Source organism: Pseudoliparis swirei, chromosome 6, assembly GCF_029220125.1.
Source record: "Pseudoliparis swirei isolate HS2019 ecotype Mariana Trench chromosome 6, NWPU_hadal_v1, whole genome shotgun sequence".
Lineage (NCBI taxonomy): Eukaryota > Metazoa > Chordata > Actinopteri > Perciformes > Liparidae > Pseudoliparis > Pseudoliparis swirei.
The window spans coordinates 10,397,498-10,417,976 of record NC_079393.1 but is presented as its reverse complement, the minus strand read 5'-3'; the positions used below and the strand labels follow the sequence as shown (position 1 = coordinate 10,417,976).

General features: G+C 40.1%; 2 protein-coding genes across 7 annotated transcripts; one reads left to right on the top strand and one right to left on the bottom strand.

The window, feature by feature from the left end:
• Positions 1–230: 230 nt before the first annotated feature.
• caprin1b (cell cycle associated protein 1b) lies at positions 231–10,490 on the bottom strand. 6 transcript variants are annotated; one of them, XM_056416526.1, is made up of 18 exons: positions 10,355–10,490; positions 8,708–8,872; positions 8,495–8,557; positions 8,282–8,374; positions 7,931–8,169; positions 7,740–7,822; positions 5,574–5,789; positions 5,444–5,496; positions 5,271–5,354; positions 3,843–4,055; positions 3,660–3,768; positions 3,487–3,566; positions 3,300–3,392; positions 2,841–2,987; positions 2,347–2,500; positions 2,012–2,191; positions 887–993; positions 231–780 (listed from the first exon to the last, which is right to left on the bottom strand). In XM_056416526.1, exons 2-18 carry the CDS (start codon positions 8,870–8,872, stop codon positions 694–696), a joined length of 2,166 nt encoding a protein of 721 aa, XP_056272501.1. In that variant the 5' UTR covers positions 10,355–10,490; the 3' UTR covers positions 231–693. The 6 variants fall into 6 exon arrangements, with proteins under 6 accessions (XP_056272501.1, XP_056272502.1, XP_056272504.1 ...); XM_056416527.1 differs by having other exon boundaries at positions 2,012–2,188; XM_056416529.1 differs by having other exon boundaries at positions 3,487–3,548.
• A 5,211-nt stretch (positions 10,491–15,701) lies between these two features.
• lmo2 (LIM domain only 2 (rhombotin-like 1)) lies at positions 15,702–19,446 on the top strand. The gene is made up of 3 exons (XM_056416547.1): positions 15,702–16,304; positions 17,218–17,433; positions 18,357–19,446. The coding sequence occupies exons 1-3, from the start codon at positions 16,264–16,266 to the stop codon at positions 18,580–18,582; spliced, it is 483 nt and encodes a 160-aa protein (XP_056272522.1). The 5' UTR covers positions 15,702–16,263; the 3' UTR covers positions 18,583–19,446.
• The last annotated feature ends 1,033 nt before the right edge of the window (positions 19,447–20,479 follow it).

Sequence of the window (20,479 nt, the reverse complement as noted above, 5' to 3'; positions counted from 1 at the left end):
AACGGACCGATTACACTTAAAACAAATACAACTGCTTATTGTGGGAATTTTTTTTTTTAAACATCAGGCCGCTGAAAAGTATTGAATGAAACCTTCAAAATAAAAGACAATCAACACAGAGTACAAAGTAATCATTAGAACAAATGTATGCACTACAGTAGTTAATAGTAATACTATTTTCACTGACTCAGGTTTTATTGTACATCAGAGAACTGAGGCTGAAGCATGGGTATGCAACACAACTTTATTGAAACTCTTGAAGCAACATCAATTTACAAACAAGGAAACGGGAGCTCATTGAACATAAAACACTTTTTTTTTTTTTGAATCAAAATGACAGAAAATAACCGAGAAGGGGAATAAACTCGCACGGGTTGGACCAGCAGTGGCAGGTGCATTTTTTTAATAAAAAAAATAACTTATGAAATCTTTCAAGTTTACAGGAATATTGTTAACACATGGCTTGTGTAAATCGATGATTGGATTTACAGCTCAGCTTGTGTTTCAGACTTTAAATGATTGAATATTTCCAAATATCAAAGCAGGCATTACTTTGATTTAAGAGACAGGAAAAATACCACTGATGAACAAAAAAAAAAGAGAACATGAGTGAGCTTGGGCAAATGCATTCTTGAATTTTGAATTTTCAGTGTGGTGCAAGTTAGTCAGTCACAGTCATTATGAAAGGCCTTTTCAGGATCGTATTGCCTGAGTGCTGCCTCTCGACACTCCTCTGGGTCCCTGACCAGCTCCGCGCTTGTAGTTTGGTTGGTAACCATCCTTGAGCAACAGAGGGGAAAAGAAAAGAGACATTTTTAGAAACTACTAGAGACAGCATCCGTGACTTTAATACATCCATTGTGAGGTCTGAATGGCTCTTTCATACCCGCTGATAATTCCCGTTCGAGTAATCCCGAGGTGTGTTGAACTGAGTTTGTCCATAACCAGAGTTTGGAGTGTTGGCGAAAGTAGGGCGAAAACCATCGTAGCCACCTAAAATAGGAAGAGTTTAAACTTAAAATGCTTCAAGACAAACAATAAAATAAGCTCTGACTTGTTAGCCTCTTTCAGACATGCCATCAATTTGACATGACAAGCATACAAAGTCAAGCTGAGTATCACCTTCTCAAAAAACCCATAAACTTTTTCGAATTTAATCAGAATGGCTTAAAATTAACGTAAAGACAACAGCAACATTAGGTTAAATACACACAGAAATTCAATTCACTGTTCCTTTAGGATCTCTGTAATATTTATCATTTAATACGCAACAATAACATTTGTTTAACAGTTGAAAAGCTGTTTCCCCTCCTCCTACCTCAGAAGAGGTGTTGAAAAATAAAACAAAAAAATCTGTCCAACAAAAATAGTTAACAGGTTATCACTCCGTATGTGTGTGTTTTCATCTTTAATTAATACCAACGGAAATTCTAAATATCAAGCAAGACCCTTGAAATACACAAAATGGCCATTAATTGAGGCTTAAAAAAATTATTAGAGAATCTATCACCAATACTACGTAGTCTATAGGAGAGCAGAACAAACCTTTCCTCGATGTCTGGCTGACAAAAAGCCATTATTTCGGGCAATGTCCAATATTCCATGTCGGAAAAGAGCTTCAGTAAAATTAAGAATTCATTTGTGGTTGTAGGTTAAGAGCAAAGTGAGTGGTTTCGGCCGTCATCATCTTGGCAATGACGTCCCAGCCTAACTCTAAAAATGGGCGGATAGGCGAATCCTCGGTGCTGCTGAGGAGACATCTAGCAGCTAGCGACCTGAGGCAGTGTAACTTTAAGCCTCAATATGATTTAAGCAGGTGAGTGATATAACAATTCAACCCTGTGCTGTTCTCATAAATGAGAAAGTTAGCCACAGAGACCAAAACAGTCTTTGGTATCAGGCTGTAAACATGTATATGTGTGGTGTTAAATTGTTACATGGAGGTGTATGGCCATTCCAGAAACAGCAATTTCTTGGCTTCATTGTTCTGCACCCTTGGTGGTGATCTTACCTCTGAATCCATTCGATGAGCCTCTGTAGCCATTGATCATGCCCCTGGCATTGCGAGGTCCACCGCGAGACATGCCTCTGCTGTTGTAGAAGGACTGACCCTGCCGGACGAAGCCTGGGCCCTGCTGGGGAGGCTGTTGATGGCCTCCTGACTGGTCTTGGGAATGGAAGGCACCAACTACTAAAAGAAACACAAGAGTTGGTTTGCCCCAGAACAGTAGCACGTCAATCTTGAGTCAAAGTCGAACACAAAGTATTTACATAGAGACAGGAAGGCACATCTGGCAGAATCAATCAGGCAAGTTAATAATGAAGAGAACTAGAAAATCAGCCCACCAGATTGCAGTTGTTCTGGCTGCATCTCGGCCTGCTCCACAGGCTGCTGCGGCTGGCTGCTGAAGGCTTGGTTGTAGCTGTTCTGGTATTGGCTGGCCTGGTTTAAAGCCTCTGTCTCATTTGCTGGTGGGACCGGGGCATTGAGATTAAACACCTGAGAGAACAAGGGCCACATTGTGGTGAACAAAAAGCAGAGGAAAGGTCATTGCTCATTCGGAGTCCGTTACTCATTATTTCCTTGACATAGCCGCTTCACTAAAAACCCATACAACCTCAATATGAAGAAGGGGCACTTAAGGACTCCACAAGAAATTCCTAATGGAAGTCATTAGCAATTCACTATTTTAATTCCACTGACAGTGGTGTACGGATTCCTGCAGATACCTTTTTTTAACTGCCTGATGGGCCAAATATTCACATTTAGTGCTATTAAGTACAAATACTATTTGATAACGTGGGAAATTCTTCAGTAAGTGTCGTCACAAGTTCCTTACTGTCTGCATTGACTGGAATGGTGCTGCGTTGACATTGATGCCACTGCTGTGTGGAGCTTTGGAAGCAGGCTGGAAAACTTGCGTTTGAGAGACAGGTGGTTGAGCTGTAGAGGGCGGAGGTTGCTCTGACGACGAGGACACGGAGGTCTGTCGAAGATGGAAAACACAAGTTCAGCAGACCGAGACATTTCTCAACATCATATATTGCTTAAGAGGTTTCACTATCAATACCCTTTCTTTACATTTTCTTGGCTGGAACAAAAGATAAGATGACGCTATAGTTATGTGGAACCTTGCTTTGAGGATGACAAACATATTTTGACCCTTTTTAAATAAAAACAATATTAATAAAAAAACACCGTTGACAAGTTCCCTGAAATCAGGTAAAATCTGATTAAATATACAAAGAGGACTAACTTTTTCACTCAAAGGGACTCTTTCACAAAGCAGCATGTTTACCTGGATGGGGTCCATGGTTTCTGTTGAGGGACGAGGATCTGGTGTGTGTGAGGTCTGATACATGGGGGGTGGAGTTGGGGAGACGATAGGAACCTGAACACACAGTAAAAACGTCACATATTGTCACTCAAAATGTCTTCAATGTGGCCACACAAGCAGAGTTGTCCATTCAAGATTGATTGCTTACTTGTGTGGGCTCAGGTTGGACAGGAAGAGTGTTGGGTTGCGATATCCGGGTTTCTGGGTGACCTAAGAAGATCGTTGCAACTTCGTAAAACAGAAAAGTAATTTAAAGCTATTAAGTATGATAATTACACAGCACAAGGCGTCAGAACTAAGTTTTCTCTTTGTAAAACACACCTGGAGGACAAACAATCTGTGGTAAGTCCATGTTCTGAGCAGGTTTCATAGGCTGTGCTGAGACAATGGCAGGGTCAATGGGCTGTCCGTCAAATTCCAGCATGGAGTCCTGAGAGTAGAGAGGTGATGAGCAACGTGCTTAATATCTTTAGCAATCAGTCGTTACTCGCGCCAAGTTCCCACCTGCATGAAGTTGTACGTTCCCTGCATCTGTGCCATTAAGTCCTGCACCACCTGCTTCCTGGCCATGGGGTCAGTGGACGGCACAGGAGACACTGAGTTCAAGGGGTGGGTCTCCAGGGAAACAGGTGAATCCGCAGGCTGCATAGGAGGCAGCTGCTGCTGCTGCTGCTGCTGCTGCTGCTGCTGCTGCTGCTGCAGCATGGCACTGACTGCCTGAGTGAAAGACGGGCAGAACAGGTGAATAAGGAACATACAGGAAGAGGAGTAATTGAAAACTGGTGTCAAGCTTAGTGGATGCGGAGCTTTGAGCATGCACAAAGGTGTTGACGCTCGACGTGTTGTTAACAGCATTGTCTTCAGCACCAGGGGGGTACAAATTAGGGCTGCAACAACGAATCGATTATTAAAATAGTTGGCACGGATCGATAGTGAAATTCACTATCGATCCGTTGTGTCGCGCGATTATTACGCCACTAAATAAGTCACGGAGATGTTTGAGTATTAAAAAAGTTGAGTTGAGAGCGGAGCGGAGGCAGAGAAAAGACTTTAACGCTGCGTTGCGAAAACCAATCAGCGTTGAGACGCTCCGTGTTAGTGAATCTAACTGGGTGCTGCTGCTCGAGTCGCGCTGGAAGCGGAAGTCATCCAGACGTAGTCGGTGTGAAAGTCACCGAGCTGTGTGAGCCTTCGGTTGATGTTATAAACCCGAACACAAGGACGTTAGATGTTACGACGATTGTGGGATTTCCACAAGTACAAAGCAGAACGAGTGGTTATTCTTCTGTGGTGGATGGCGTTAATGATAACCGTTTTCACCGATCAAATTAACGGAGATAAGCCCCGCCCCTTACCGATGCGAATGACGTCGGTGAGAGGGCGGGGCTTTGAATTTTCTTTTTATATACGATTAATCGATAAATTAATTAACAGATGAATCGATTATTAAAATAATCATTAGTTGCAGCCCTAGTACAAATAACTGCAACTCCTTAATGCTAAGAAGGATTTGTAGTCAAGTGTAAACTCATATCAAACATTCAGACATATTTGTCTTACTTTACAGGGATTTTATTAATACCATAAGTATTGGGAACAACAAATGTATTAGAATGAAACAAATGTTGAATATCCTGAAAAAATATGATTCAGCGGAAAATATTATTGACATAAAAATGTAATAAAAGCATTTAAAACTAAAAGACCTGAGACATTAATAGTGAAAATAAATGTATAATTTTTCCGAATTAAGTTTTTTTTTATTATCAGTATTTGTGGCAGTCATGTCTGCTCAGTGGGCGTAGTGTCCCAGAGCTTAAGTCAGTGGTGAAACATGTTGTTATTTGTGTGGCATATACAGCAGGACAAATATTTATAAAATATTCATCAAAGTAAACTATACCTCATAAAAACAACATCTCTGCAGCATACCTCTGTTTCCGTGGCCCACTCATCCCCCTGCTCCTTCTCACTGCCGCTGTATGTGCTGTCTGGAATGAACTGTCTGTTTATAAACTAGAAGGAAACGCATTGAAAATCAGCACAAAGCAAAAAATAATAATATCAGCCGAGACTTTACTGCAAGGGGGGGGAAATAATCTCACCTCTGTTGTTTCCACCGCAATGGAATCTGTGAACTCCTCAATTATTTCAGTTTCTGTAAAGAGAAAAACTATTTAGAGAATGCAGTGTCGATATTGTTATGGCTTCATGACTTAGGAGATTGATCAACACCTGCATCAGCCGTCTGACTCTGCTCTTCTGCCTCTGACGATTCAGCTCCTACAGCTTCGGCAGCTTCTGCTGCTGTCGCAGGCACCGCCACCGCTGAGGCTGGCTCTTCTTCCTCCTCGTCTTCCTCCTCCTCACACACTCCGTTTTGGTGAGATGGAACCCGGTCAAAGTACCCACTCAGCAGAGCCTGGTCCAAAGTCTCTCTCAGTGCCTTGTCTAGGAGAGGAACAAGTGAGCAACTAAATCAAAAGCAAGCTACACAAATCACAACAATCAAACAATGCTGCTACTCAGTCTAAAAAATAAAGAAATAAAAAAGCTAAAGCCATCAGATCCCAATGTAGAGGGGAACGACCACATCTTTGAAATCAACGAAGAACACTGTTCCTGTAAAGCCAGGTAGGTTTTATTTACTGTTAGAATAATGTATAATCAGCACGTGTTTATATTCAGTATACCTTCAGTATTTAATGATTGCATGACAGTCTGGTTGGAGCAGACCAAAGGAAAGCTAAGATTGGAAAGTCTGCGTTTAAGGAATGGGACTTAGTGATCGGCTTACGAAATAGATTTGTACTTTCACAAGTGAAGATACTGTCTTTAAAAATGTCCCACCGAGATGATAATTATAAACACTGCCACCCGCTGTCATTATGAAACATAATCTCAACTGCTGTGTTTTCAGTTTGCTGTCAATTCAAAACATGAATTGGTTCGAGCTTCTCAAATGTAAATATTCGCTACTTGTTGTCGTCTTCTATGAAAGCAAACTGACTAGCTTTGTGATTTGGCCTGTTGGTCAGAAAGCAGAACACAAATATCATAAATAAAGTATCAACATTAAAGCCACTGAAAACTGCCCATCTGGATAGTCAATTGCCAGCTCTCTGCACTGCACTCTTTTTGGCAGGCACCACTTATAATGACCTAAAACCTATGGCAGCATTAACATAAATCTATGATCACAGGAAATCTAAGAAAGTCACTTGTTGCTTGACTAGGTAATTATACTATAACAATCATGTCTTGTGGTTCAATAGAACATACTAGAAGAGCTATTAAGCTAGCTAAAGCATTTCCACATTTGGCCCTTCAGACTAAGCAGGTCAGTGTTATTTCCTTTACTGCATCAGGCGTCTCACCAAGAAGTCTGATGCTGCCTGAATAAATATCACCCTGAGTCACTAAATGAGACCTCCTTACTGAGGTCAAAGTGTTGGCCTGTGTTCACTACATGGAACTCGGTCACCATCCCAATGTGGCGCCAGAGATCTGACTGATGGAACCACAGGCGGCAGGGCCACTGGCACCCTGCCCCGCTGCTGAGTCAGGGTGAGCCCACAGCGCTCAGCCCCCAAGCAGAATGCAGCAGTGAGAGTCCTGAGGCCAGATCGCTGAGAATGCCCATATACCCAATCCCTGATGTTTCACATCACAGCACTGCACACAAGCTGCGTCAACAAAATGCATTAACATAGTAAGCAGTGGCTCAAGACAAAACAAAGTTATGTTTAGTTCATTTGATAACTCTATCTACCTTGGGATTACTCAAACGTACAGTTGACAGATTACTCCTGGCCAGCCTCAACACAATAAAAGCTTGTTGCGGCACCAACCATCTGATACAATGACCTGCCAACAATTTTCACCAACAGCTGGACAACAAAGCCAGTTTGACTTAAATAATGAATGATTAAACTTAATTGCCCTTTAATTTACATTAGGGCTGCCACTAATAATTAATTTCAACACTGATATTTCTGGATATTTTGTCCATGAGTGGTTTTATCATTGGTCTATAAAATGTCATTAAATAGAAAAAAAAATGCCCATCATCAGTTTTCCAGGCATGAATTATTGTCATCGAATTGCTTGTTTTGTCTGTCAAAAAACCCCAAAACAAATATATTTGTCTATCATTATATAAGAATAAGAAAACCCAAAAATTGTAACCAGTGATTTAAAAAAATATTTCTTAAAAATTAGCATTAATAATAATGACTGATCATCAAAATGGTTGACAATACTTTTCGGGAAAATTAATAATAATTGTAACTTCAAAATGCAGTAAGTACTACAAATAATGAACTCAAATACAACTCTCACTAAAATATTGAGCTCTCCTGCTTGCAATCATTCCGAGGCTCCAAGTTGAATTTCGCTTACATGTTGTCCCAACCACAGCCTTGTCTTTCCCTTCCAGCAGGTCCCAGAGGTGCACAGATGCTTCTTCATACTGGTCAACCAACCTGCAAGTGTAGAGATAAGTTGTATGGTTGTATGGTTGCCCTTGTCAAAAAATGAAAACAAGTCTTGTGCATCTCAACTTCACCCAGATATCAATGCCTCTGACCTACCTGACGTTTTGGTCACGGTCTGGCCCCACTAGCTTGTAGAACTCATCAAACGCTGCAAGTTCGGCATCCGTCAGCGGTGGTGAGCCGCCTACTCCCTGCTTCAGGTCCTGCCGCACATTGTCCTCTCCCAGCCGGTCCAGAAGGAACTGCAGCTCCAGAATTGTCTTCAGCCTCTTTTGCTTTGCCTCCTCCCGCTGCAGCTGCTCCCGCCGTGCAGACTTCTTCACCACCTTCTGGATCTGAAACAAATATACAAATAATATACATGAGCCAAATAGAGTCAAGTTACTAAATGTCAGGGTGGACGCCATTCTCTGGGAATTGTTTTTACAAGAAAAAAAAGTCAGTCACCCTTACATCTTGTCCCAGTGTCATGAACGTCTTCTGCAACTCTCGGCCAAATTCCAAGTTATATGTGATTTCCTGGAATTTGGTGAGTGCGTCCTTGAAAGACAAGAGAAAAAAATTAAACATTGATTGGTTGTAAACTCTATTACCGGTAATATAACATTACAGGATTATTTGTTCTTATGTAAAATGTCATGAAGGCTTCAATGCACCCACCAGCTGGTCCTGATTGAGACGCTCCCCTTTATCCTTCCTGACTTGATAGTCATCCAGTTTACTCTGTAAGAGCATACAAAATGCAGTAAACAGTTCATTTTAAGGATTGCTTCTTCATGAGACACCTGTCATGCATTATACTGTACGTAACAAAGACATAGGAATGTTGTTTTCGGAAAGGATCGGGAACAAATGGCTCTTGACAGAACTCACCTTTTTCTTCTCCATGTTTCGGACCTTCTTGTCGAGGACACACAGCACTTGCTTCATAACTTCAGACTGTCCTCCGAGTGCAAAGATGCCCATTGACCCTGGAGCGGATCCCACATCTGGGCTGGCAGACTGCACTGTCCTATTTGCATTCATCGCTGAGGGCATCTAGAGATTAAAGTGCGAATGGTTAACTTCGAGTGGTAACAAAAAGAGGCCTCCACATATCATTTTTTTATACAAAAATAAACAAAGGATTCATTGAAGATGAATGTCGTCAGAATGTCAAAGTTATGGTTGAACAGACTTTAAAGTTACTACATGATGACTATTGTGGACAAAAAGATTAGGGCTGCAGCTAAGGATTTATATGTAGATATAAATATATATTGATAATTTTATCAGTTTAATTAATCACTTGGTCTGTAAACGCTCAATAATAGTTGAAAATGCACCAATCGAATACTCCAGATCAGTATGAGTGTAGACGTAGTTTCTTTGTCAATAGCACTATTCATTACATTAATTCACCACAGCAGGCCCACAACTTAGTTATGCATACTTCAAAACAAGTAACTTTATTCAGTGACAAGTACAGATTTTAAATTTGGGAAATAGAAAACAAAAGATATTTGGATAAACAATTTATTTGTATCTGCAGTTACTCTGAGTTGAAGTATCAGGAGGGTTATGGTTGGATCATTGCATTCCAAGAAAACAGAAAACATGTTTACCATTTACAAAAATATTTTCCAGGACCCCAAATAAATATATTCAAATTACAAATAGTCCAAAAACTGACGGTAAGAGTTTACTTTTTTCAAAATAGAAAGTAGAAACCTGGGCAAAACAAGTGTTCACATTTTTGAAGCTGGAAAAACATGTTTAGGCATTTTGCTTCAACAATAATGTTGACTGCTGACAAAATGCGTTTCTGGTTCATTTTCTTAGTCGATTGATGGATTTGTGAACCGATCTGTTCTACATGAGGTTACGTCAGATTGCATGATACAGTGGGCCAAGGTGAAAACATTGACAGGTGAGATGAATGTCACATGCATCACATGCCAATTAGATTACACATGTATTGACAAAAGTAAACATCGTAATACACACAGAATAACGAAAGTGGTTGAGGTGAGATTTAATGGCACAAGAACAGCAAATAACAAGTGGTGGAGCACGATCAATGAAATCTAACTGTAAACTAGGTGTAAACAATATATAGACAGTAGATATAGCTTCATAACAAAATAATACCACCAGTCTTACAACAGCCTGAAACCCCATTTCATGGGGGAAACTAGCTAACTTTGTTCTGAACTGTGTGTGAACTGAAGGGAGGACGGATTTAAACCCCGCGTTTCACCTTTTCACAATATATTCCCTACACCTGCAGCCACAATGCTGTATCTTCGGCTCGCAGCTGTTTGGCTAACAGTCCCCCCAAACAGTGGGGTCAGCTCGCCGTGGTTATCTCTGAGGTTTTGGTAAAACGGCCCTTGCCGCAAACCCGTTAGCACAGGCCATTGACTTATAGCATCTTCACGCATTGCTAGCTTGGTTGTCTGGTAGCTACAGCGACTCGTGCTAATCAGCAGCCGGCCGGGAGCGGCGTTACCTTGGCAGCACGACTACGGATCCACCCACCTTGATGGTATGTATCCACAGGGGAGCTTGCTAGCGAATTGTACGAATCGGCCAAGTTGTTATTATTGTTGTGTTGCTTTATTTTCTCTTTCACTCTAGTGTGGGATCCGCCCCGCCGGCCTCACCGACAACTGAGACGGTGCGAAAGACAGAGAAACTCTTTATAAAGGCGAAGGTCCGTATTCAGCTGTCGAAGATATACCTGAACAGGAAAAAAAACCGTACACACTTCCATAGAACGTAGGTTTATCAATAGCAATATATTCATCAACAAGATGGAACAAGTTTATCGAATGTTTTATTATAGAATAACTGTTTTGAAATTAAACGTTGTGAAGTTGCTATTTGTGATCAGGCAAAAAATTCAACAGCCGCTTGGCAGAAATTCTGCACAATCATTAGCTTTGATTAGGCTATTCTATTATATCTGTCTGTGCCATATCGTATTTTTTTAGGCAGCATCCTTCCCATCCCACTTTAAGCATGTGCTGGTATGGTTCACAGCTGCTTAACTACACACTTTACTCAGGATAAGACATGACTATGTTATCTCTCGTGCACCAGATTGAAGTTCAAGTTCAGTATGAAATTGGGCATTTTAATATTTGAAGATGTCGCTGAAAAGACCTTCTTATAAGCTACTATTCAAAGTTAAAATTGGAGTAACTACTTTACAAAATATTAAGTCGCAAACAGTATAGTCAAAAGTCTAATTCTAAATCCAGAAACCAAACACAGTACTAAAACCAAAATATAGATGTGTTAAGATTTAAGATAACAGAACATGAGAGAAAGTGCAGAAACAATATGTTACTGAAATCCTAATGTACATTATAATATGTTGTTCATGTCTCGAACATACCAAACAAATATCCATCTGCCAGTTTTACAACCACAAATCGATCTGCATCTCTGTTGTCCTGACTCCAAGTTGACAAATTCTCCCAAACTCCCCCCAAAAAAGGAAATGTAAAGTTGAAATTCCAATGTTTCCCATCTTGCGAATACATTTTCATATAATTATCTGTGGAAGTACTTAATTCAATGGAAAGCCTCAGATATACTGATGGACACAGCTGGTTCTAGATGCCATGCTAATGCTGCTATCTGTTCTGCCACCTTTAACCAGTAGATGTCAGTAAAGCTCAGCAGTATGATCAACAACAAAGAATTAATGCAGCGAAATTGATAAGAGAACACGTTTTGTTGATGTGCAACCTCTGAAATATGTAGACTTACAATCCTTTTCTAATTAATTGACTGACACATAGACACAACATAACATGTGTATTGTTTTCAGAAATGCTAAAAACAAGGCAATACGTGTTGGTATCTAACCTATTCAATGAATTTGGGGCTGCAGTGATATGTTTCTGTTTTGCTTCATCAGTGTTTTAGGGGAGCAAACTAACCAGAAGAATGGGAACCCAGCATTCTTTTGTTTTGCCAAATACAGGAAGCAGTTAACATGGCTGCACAGCTTTTTGATTGCACTGTTCCACTGAAAGTGTTTTCTTTTCAGGATAATACTGATAATGGGAGGATCCTGAGGGTGAGAGAAGCTCCCTTTCAACGAGTGACTCATTTCCGCAGCCTGCTGTATTTTAATCAAACAGCAACCCAGTCCACCGGCCATTTTCTGAAAGAATTACAGGGTGTTCCCTTGTTTGACCTCTGATCTTAATACTGTTACATTTTAAAACTTACAATGAATCCTGCAGTAATTTAAACTCATGTGGAAGCAGTGAACAAGAACACATCTCCACCTCAGTAGATCTGTGACCATTTTGGAGGAGGGTTTTGAAACAGTTGCAATTATCTCTACACTTCAGATTAGGCAGGAAGCAGTCGGCTTTGCTATTGCGGTTCCAGAGTTCGTGCTATCAAAGCGTCAACAATACATCCACGGTGCCTTTATTTCAGGAAATGGGCCTGCAAGTGTGTGTGCAGATAGTCCATTATGTAAGGATAAACATGTTTGTTCTATTCCTAAATAATAGATCTATTTAAATCTCTCATGATTCAGAAAGATGTTGGGTAATGATTGTACATCATGCATCAGCCTTGCTAAACTTTGCTATTTAGGATAGTACTTGTGACTTGTAGAAATCCTAATTATTTGCTGAATGATGGAATAAATAGCTGTTAAGTAGATTTCAGCTGTTTGCATAGTGCTGATGCTCATTTTCCAGCTGCCCTCGAATTCCACACTGCTTTCAACTCCGTAAAGCTCTCAGTACTGAACAGGCAAAACAGGAAGCTGTACATGAGTGAAACCACTTCCCAAAAGGTTGGCTACATGTTTAACTGTTTGCACCCCAAACTCCACATTAATGAATGAATTAAAGCAGAAAGAAGACTTATATGATAGGAAATATTAAATATTTACAAATTGTATTTGAATAATTTAAATTGAGACATTTAGTTTGCACTTTCTGGAGACATTTGCAAAGGCTGAAGAGATAAATAAGGGCGTTATCGCCAAATAACGACAAGCTAGTTTTTATGGTGTGCTGCAAGCTGTGTTACTCCTATCATACTGAACCATCTGGAGTCAACCTGTCTATTGGGGAAACTACGAGAGGGGTATAATCATACATCATGTGTGTGTGTGTGTGTGTGTGTGTGTGTGTGTGTGTGTGTGTGTGTGGGGGGGGTAGGAAGTGAATGCAGTGTGCACCAACCCCCCCAGGAAAGCTTCATTTATGCACGGCAGTTGCACATCCTCCGGGCCTTTCAGTAAACCCCACAGGAAGATGTGGATGACTTGGGTGTCAGTACTGACTTTCTCTTTTCTTGTTTCTCGTCCATCATGAATTTGTTCTTGATTAACATGAACTTTACAGACAATCAGTTGTGTTTCAAATTACAAATACTTTTGTCCAAACAAACCCACGAAACATTATGTAAAATCCCTGCTGATGCAAATGATTCTGTAGAATATTGAATTTTCAAAGATTATGGCGAAAGCCATTTTATGTAATTGCACAGAATGTAGTTGATAACTTAAATGCAGTGTTGATAAAATAAGATACAGAGTAGTATGTCATCAGGTTGTTGCTTTGAGAAAAAAAAAGTTTTATTTCGTGACATTTGGGTTTAATGTTCCTTATTGACCTTGGAATTAGTTTACAAAAAACTCTCAACACATGGTCCACTCAGTATAATCTGGTGATTGTTACTGTATCTCAAAATCTCAATTTGTAAGTCAACATGGGCTAGATGTCCTTAAAGTGCCAATAAAACACTTGAAAGTAAATGTCCATGACTAGTGCAAACTATTTGGGCTGAGGACCAGTGTGAGAGAAGGCTCCAGATCAGCTGCTGAGTGGACCTGGTGATGTGATTGTTTTTATCAGCTCCCATGGGAAAGGGGGGTATTTTAAGAGGGTGACATTTTTATTTTGTAAAGACTAAGGAAGCTATTGTAGCCTTTACACCATGTTGTTTTGTTGTACAAAGACAGTATGTGAAAAAACCTATCACTGATAATATCTTTAATTTGAAGGATAATTAGTTGGAGTTGTATCTCTGTCAAGCTGCTCTGCTTTCTGTGCAGCTGGCAGACCACAATGCCATGCTCACCTCGCTCCTGGGCCCTCTCAGTTTTGTATCTGTCCATAGACAACTGCCCACGGATGCATTCAAGCTGAATTTAGAGTTTGCCTGCAATCTTCCTTTGTTGCATCTGGCTAAGTAGCTGACTGGTTACTGGAGTTGAGGTGCTTTATCTCCTGGCCCAGTCCAACTGCTGTCTGTGTCCCTCCCTCATGCAGGCTGCCCGCAGGCCTTGGCAGCAGATAAGAGGAAGAGCCCACAGCAGGTCTGGTTTGAAAAGGAAAGGCTACGAGGACACCAACTATGTGGATATATCATTTATCACAGAGACAACTTTCAAAAGAGCTTCTTTTGGGTGAATTTCAGCTTCTGCTGTTGTCATGTCTGCAGGCCTATCGTGTAATCCAAGAGCTGTGGAAAGAACACAAACCCATAGAGGGGAAACCAATAGAAGAATAGGAAACTATGCAGTTTATTAGCTTTTCATGTTGACAACATATCTGTATTTTATCTTCCACAATTTAAAAAGTGGTGGAAAGTTTCAACATGTACCCAAGAGCTGTATATAAAAGCAATATTACGTGTATTCCTTTTTATTTACGGTCCCCTCTCAACTATCTCAGGGGGAAATATTGTACTTTTTAGAACATGCATCTAAAAGCTGTAGTTATTTATAAATGAACATTCAAAACATAAGCTCATTTCTAAATGTTATAGTTTCAACCACACAAATATGCATTACATGATAACTGCCAATTGGGAAAAAAGGTACTTTTACTTTTCATATATCCTAACGAAGAAACGATATAAACCCTTTTATCTACAAACAACCCTCTTAATTGTAGGCTATTCCATCATCGTATGTGATATCATTAATGTGGTTGCTGTTTTCTCTGTACCTGCTGGTCATTTCATTATGTGATGACGTGTGTTTCAAAGAAACAGGTGTAATCCATCCAGCGTTTTAAAACAATGTGAACAACTAAAGAAGGCTTTTAAATATAACTTCATAGCACCATAAGCTTCACTGGACTTAGACTACATGTGAAAGTGAGCACATATATATTCTTTTAATATGTAGCCTACTTTAACTTGTATAATACCAAATATTGAATTGATTCATACTTCTTTCACAACTAGTAAAGGTTATGTATTCCAAAGAATTCAGAGAGAATATAGGCTAAAAGTACATAAAAAATACGATAAATAATACGACGCAATATCAAAAGTACTCCTTGTCTCTACCAGACATAAATATGAGCCTTCAAGGTCGAGAGTTAACGTGTCTTCAATATTTTGTGCACAGGCGTTATTATCTGATGCAACAATATTAAATATTATAACTTTCTTTGGGGACCTTCAGGGGTTTTTCTGTTAGTTCTGTAATGGGACAACAACTCGGTGATCTTTCTGTTGCACAACTCCAAACTGAATCGATCTAATCAGCTACACGAAATGTCACTTTTTTAATTAACCATACATAACAGATATATATATATATATATATATATATATATAACATTATACATTATTTATTCACTATTGATAAAGTCACGAGTATTTTCCACAACGTCATCCCTTTATAAAGGAACCAATCTTAAGTTCTGAGACTGAGAGTACTAAATAGTTCTAACAGTTCTTCCACAAGGGAAGTGTATTGAGACGCACTGTGGCCACGGAGAGAAAACACGAGCCATGCACTAATGATTTCATTCCACTCGTTATCTTTTGTCCTATCGGCACTTTGCTGAAGCACCGCGCGTAATGACCTCATTTGTCTCAGTCACGACCTCGACCTCCCGCCTGACGGAGCAGGCCGGGCGGTGTTTAGCTGTCGCTTTAAGAGCCGGTTTCCCCCCATTGTCAAAGAGTCGTGATATGAGCAGGAAGAGGGAAACGAAAGCAGGCACCGCGGTATTTAAGCACGATACTGCTGCGGTACAACGACGGCGACCCGGAGGCGCGCGTCCGCAACCGGCTTGGTTAAAAACGAGCCGCAAGTGTCCCTTTTTTAATCCGACCGGTGCTGTTTAATTCTTAACAGACAGTCCGCAAAGTCGCTGCGGGATGATGCCGTTTACTTGAGAGACGCGAGTGTGTCACCGCGGGTTATTGCCTCAGGAAGCGATGACAGGAGTCCTCCATCATCACCGCGTAGCTGCTTGAGAGATAAATTGCCTTGTCCTGCGGCCATTTCCACAGGAGTCAAGTGACAATTCATTTGACGCACAACAAGCCCAAAGCGGCGCGTCGGAGGCTGTGGAGCAGGTGCAGCGCGTCGTGGTCTGTCCGCAGGCTGCTTCAGGTATAGCCGCGGAAACCTCATCTGGATCCGGCTGGACATCACAGACATGTCATCCACTATAGAGAGGAAGATGCTGGACGCCAATGAGTAAGTAGCATATGGATAAACTGCTATATTATTTATAATGTGTGAGGAAAGAGAACAAGGACGCGTTATCTGACAGCCAGCCTCGGGTGCAATAACTGCATTTGATAGTGTGGAGGTCAGGATTATCAGAACAATTATCACGTTCATGTTCAAGGGCAGAATGTTAAATGTGTAAGGGTGGACATGGAGCTCTTGGCAAGAAAAAGTTCAGTGTTTCTCAGAACCAGCTTCCTAAAGGTAAACTAACGTATTTAACAGGCTGATTGTCTAACATTATTTCACAGTTTATTTTATCGACATTGTTTTAGGCATAAAGGCCTTATAAAAGGTATTTCCACCTCAAAAGCAGCATCCTCTATACCTGATAACTAACACACTTTGAATCCAGACATTATTCAAAGAAACACAACTGTATTTTAAATTCTAGTGGAATGAATAAATACTAAATGTATGATGTCTTTGAGATGATAAGAAATAACAATATTTGTGTAGCCGCAACAACTTGAAGGGTTCTTGGGTTCTTCACAAACCATCATATAGTTTCAATGAAGAATTGGAACAATCCAATACAGAAGATATATGAATAACATGATTTGAACAACCTTAAAGCTTAAAGGGGAAAACTTAATTTGAAGGGCTTTAGAAATTAGCATGTGTTGTGTTGCTAAAGTTCATATTAAACATTATCCAATGGCTCCCTCAGGTGGACAGCAGCAAACTGCAATTGTACAAGTTACTTTTGGACAGTTTAGAATCAATGAACCAATACATAGCGATTCAAGATCATATTGAAAATGTGATCTTTGAGCTCAAAATATTAACAAATCAATGCACATTTTAAATCATATTCTAATGTAGGTTTCAAGGTAACTTATTGAATTGCTAAACAACAAATGTCTTTGTTTTCATCCAGGGAGCCGGTGGACGAGGTCCTCCAGATGCCACCGTCTCTGCTGACGTGCGGCGGGTGTCAGCAGAGCATTGGAGACCGATTCTTCTTGAAGGCCATCGAGCAGTACTGGCATGAGGACTGCCTGAGCTGCGACCTGTGTGGCTGTCGGCTGGGGGAGGTGGGCCGACGGCTCTACTTCAAGCTGGGAAGAAAACTATGTCGGAGAGACTACCTCAGGTTGGTACGATGGTGTTGGAACATTGGGATTTAATCAAGTAGTTTGTTAGTTAGCGCGACTGCTATGTCGACGTAGCCAAACGCCTGGTGTGTATCTTTTTCAATTGTTCCATTGTTGTGAAAAACTATTAAAAACACATGAATGTGTTCAGTATAGTTTTTAAGTCAATCTGACCACAGACACTGCTCTGGTGCGGCAACTACTCACAAGGACACGAATGGATTTACAAAACTGAAAATATTATTTATTCAAGACACATTTCGAAAAATATACATTGCATTAAAGTATTAATGACCATTGTTTGTTGAGGTCTTTTAAGGGGGTTGTTGACAGAACAATAGAGAAAACTTGGAAACACTGAAAACAGACACCCTTTTATCACATGTTGTTGATTAATTGTTTCATGAGTGAATTTATATATATATATATATATATATATATTTATATAAGGGACATGGGGAAACAGCTTGGCCCTTTATCTGAAATTGTGACTTGACCTTTTCACTTCATAGTCTGCAGGAAAGTGCAAAGGCATAAATGATAAGTGGAGATTGAAGTTATGCGAGAGTTTCATTTGGGAAACTTGGATTACTAACCAGGCAAAGTGGGCGACAGCCGCAGAGCCCCTGAATGTCACACTACTACTGAATTTCGGTGGAAATTTGTTGTTTGCAGTAATTTGTACAATTGTGCATTCTAGCCTTTTCCTGTGACCCGGCCTTGGTTTATGTCAAAATGTTTAAGACGTTTTTAATTTTTGTTAATATTGTGCCAATTATGTTTCACCACAAACTGGACCACAAGAAATCCTGAGTTTAGGTGGTGTTATTCCTGAATAAGTACATGGCTAGGGGAACAGATCCACAGTAGTTAAATAGAGACTTAAAGTTTCATGTATGCTGATATCTTCTCATCCGTTCAGGCTCTTCGGTCAGGACGGTCTCTGTGCTTCCTGTGAGAAGAGGATTCGAGCATTCGAGATGACGATGCGCGTGAGGGACAAGGTTTACCATCTGGAGTGCTTCAAGTGTGCCGCCTGCCAGAAGCACTTCTGCGTGGGTGACCGCTACCTGCTCATCAACTCAGACATTGTGTGTGAGCAGGACATCTATGAATGGACCAAACTCAACAATAACAACATGGTTTAGCAGAATGAAGAGTGTCATCCTGCCCTTTCCCACTGGCTTCAAAGGGAATGCACCTTTGATGAACACATTATCATACATCTGCACCAGCAATAACAGAAAGCTTTTCATTGTAGGCTTCGTCCTTAAATGCAAATAAAAACAGCCGAAATAATGGAAAAACTTAAAACTGCAATAATAGTTGTTTTTTATAGACTGGAATGTTAGATATTTATCAATGATCAAAAGTCTTTGACAATGTTCTATTAGTCAAACACTGTTTCATCACCTCATACTTATCTGTTCAAATGTGTGTTCAAAGTTTTCAATGAGCATTTCAGTATTTAAGATTTATTTTATTGTTCATAATTTCCTGAGAAATTTCTGGGAATAAGTTTGTGACTTGGTATTAATTATAAGGAAAATAGAAACTTCGTTAAAGGAGTTGCTTCATTTAAAATCCAAGTAGATATCAAATTCTCCATTTATGTTAAATTCTATGTTTGCCTGCGAACAAATTTCCCATTTGGATGTTGAACTAACCTGCTGGACTGCCTATCTAAAACAGTGTTTTTCTATCCGGAACACTATTTATAAAAGATAATAATTCATTAGGAATTTACAAACCTGTAAATTGTTATTAAAAATGTTGTGGCATTTTCAAGTTATGAATGCAATGTCCATGTTGAAAAGTCCTGATCAATGTGATTCTGCTGTATTGCCAGGTTGAACTGGTGGCGCCCTCTAGTGATCGAGGGATCCCATGCAATACTCATTTTACTGACTGGCGCTGTGTGTCTTTTGTATCTGTTACACCTCTGGACATGCACCCACGACTTTTTGGACAATTACTATTAAATACATTTTGATCTAGAGAAACAAAGATCATCTTTGGCGTGAGTGTCTTTCTTGGAGTAACGGATACACGTGAAATCCATGTACTAAAAGGAATAATAACACACAAGCTGTGCATACAACATAGCACATTTTAGTCAGAATGTAACTTAAACAACCTGGATTTTTGAGTGTGAGATTTCAGGACAGTGCGGTGCTAAAAAAGGAAAATGTAGGAACTGGAAGACAAAATCTAACTGACTATTTAATAGCCGGTTGTATTGAAAAGTTCTAGTTTAATTGCCTTTGCACGACAGACACGTATTGTTTCCTGTCAGTAGAAAGTAAAGTATGTTGATTTCTTGTAAACCAACTGCAAAACAACAAAATACTGTAAAGATAGTGACTATGAAAGTGGGACACAGCTATGGCCTTTAAGATTGTGATAACACGGTGTGCTTTAACAGTAGATTCTTATGAAGTGACACTCTACTCTTTATATGGGGTTCAGCCACAAGAGGTCCCTAAATGATCTATATATTCAAACCATCCAATAATAATAGTTGAATCAGTTATGATGGCTGTTTTGGCCGCATGGTCAGTGAAAGCTGCTGAATATTATACTGTTAAGTATTGCAAATCTATTATGAAATGCAGTTCTTTCTCATAATAAACTCCTGGCTGGGCAAAGAGAGAGTGAAGACTAGAGAGAAAAAAACAAAATAAATGGATGTTAATGAAGTCATGATGTGCTGGGCTGTTCAGTCCCTGTCTCTGGCTTTCCCCTCATTACTGTCTGTCTTCAAAGCTGATGTCCCTCAGTATTTCTGCTGTCTTCTTCATGTCGGCCAGCTGTCAACTCACTCTGAGCCGGCCACAAGTCGTGCTCCTCCAGTGCCATCGCACAGCTTCCTGCCATCCACAGTTATCTTTACAGACATGAATTCAATAATTGAAACCATGAACTGCTATTGCGTTCGAGGGTGGGAATGAAAGCGCCTGACCACACCTTATTAGCAGCTGAGAGAATCAGCCTTAACTGGTGTTATAAAGTGTGTGAAGAATGCGATAGGGAATCAATTTGCAC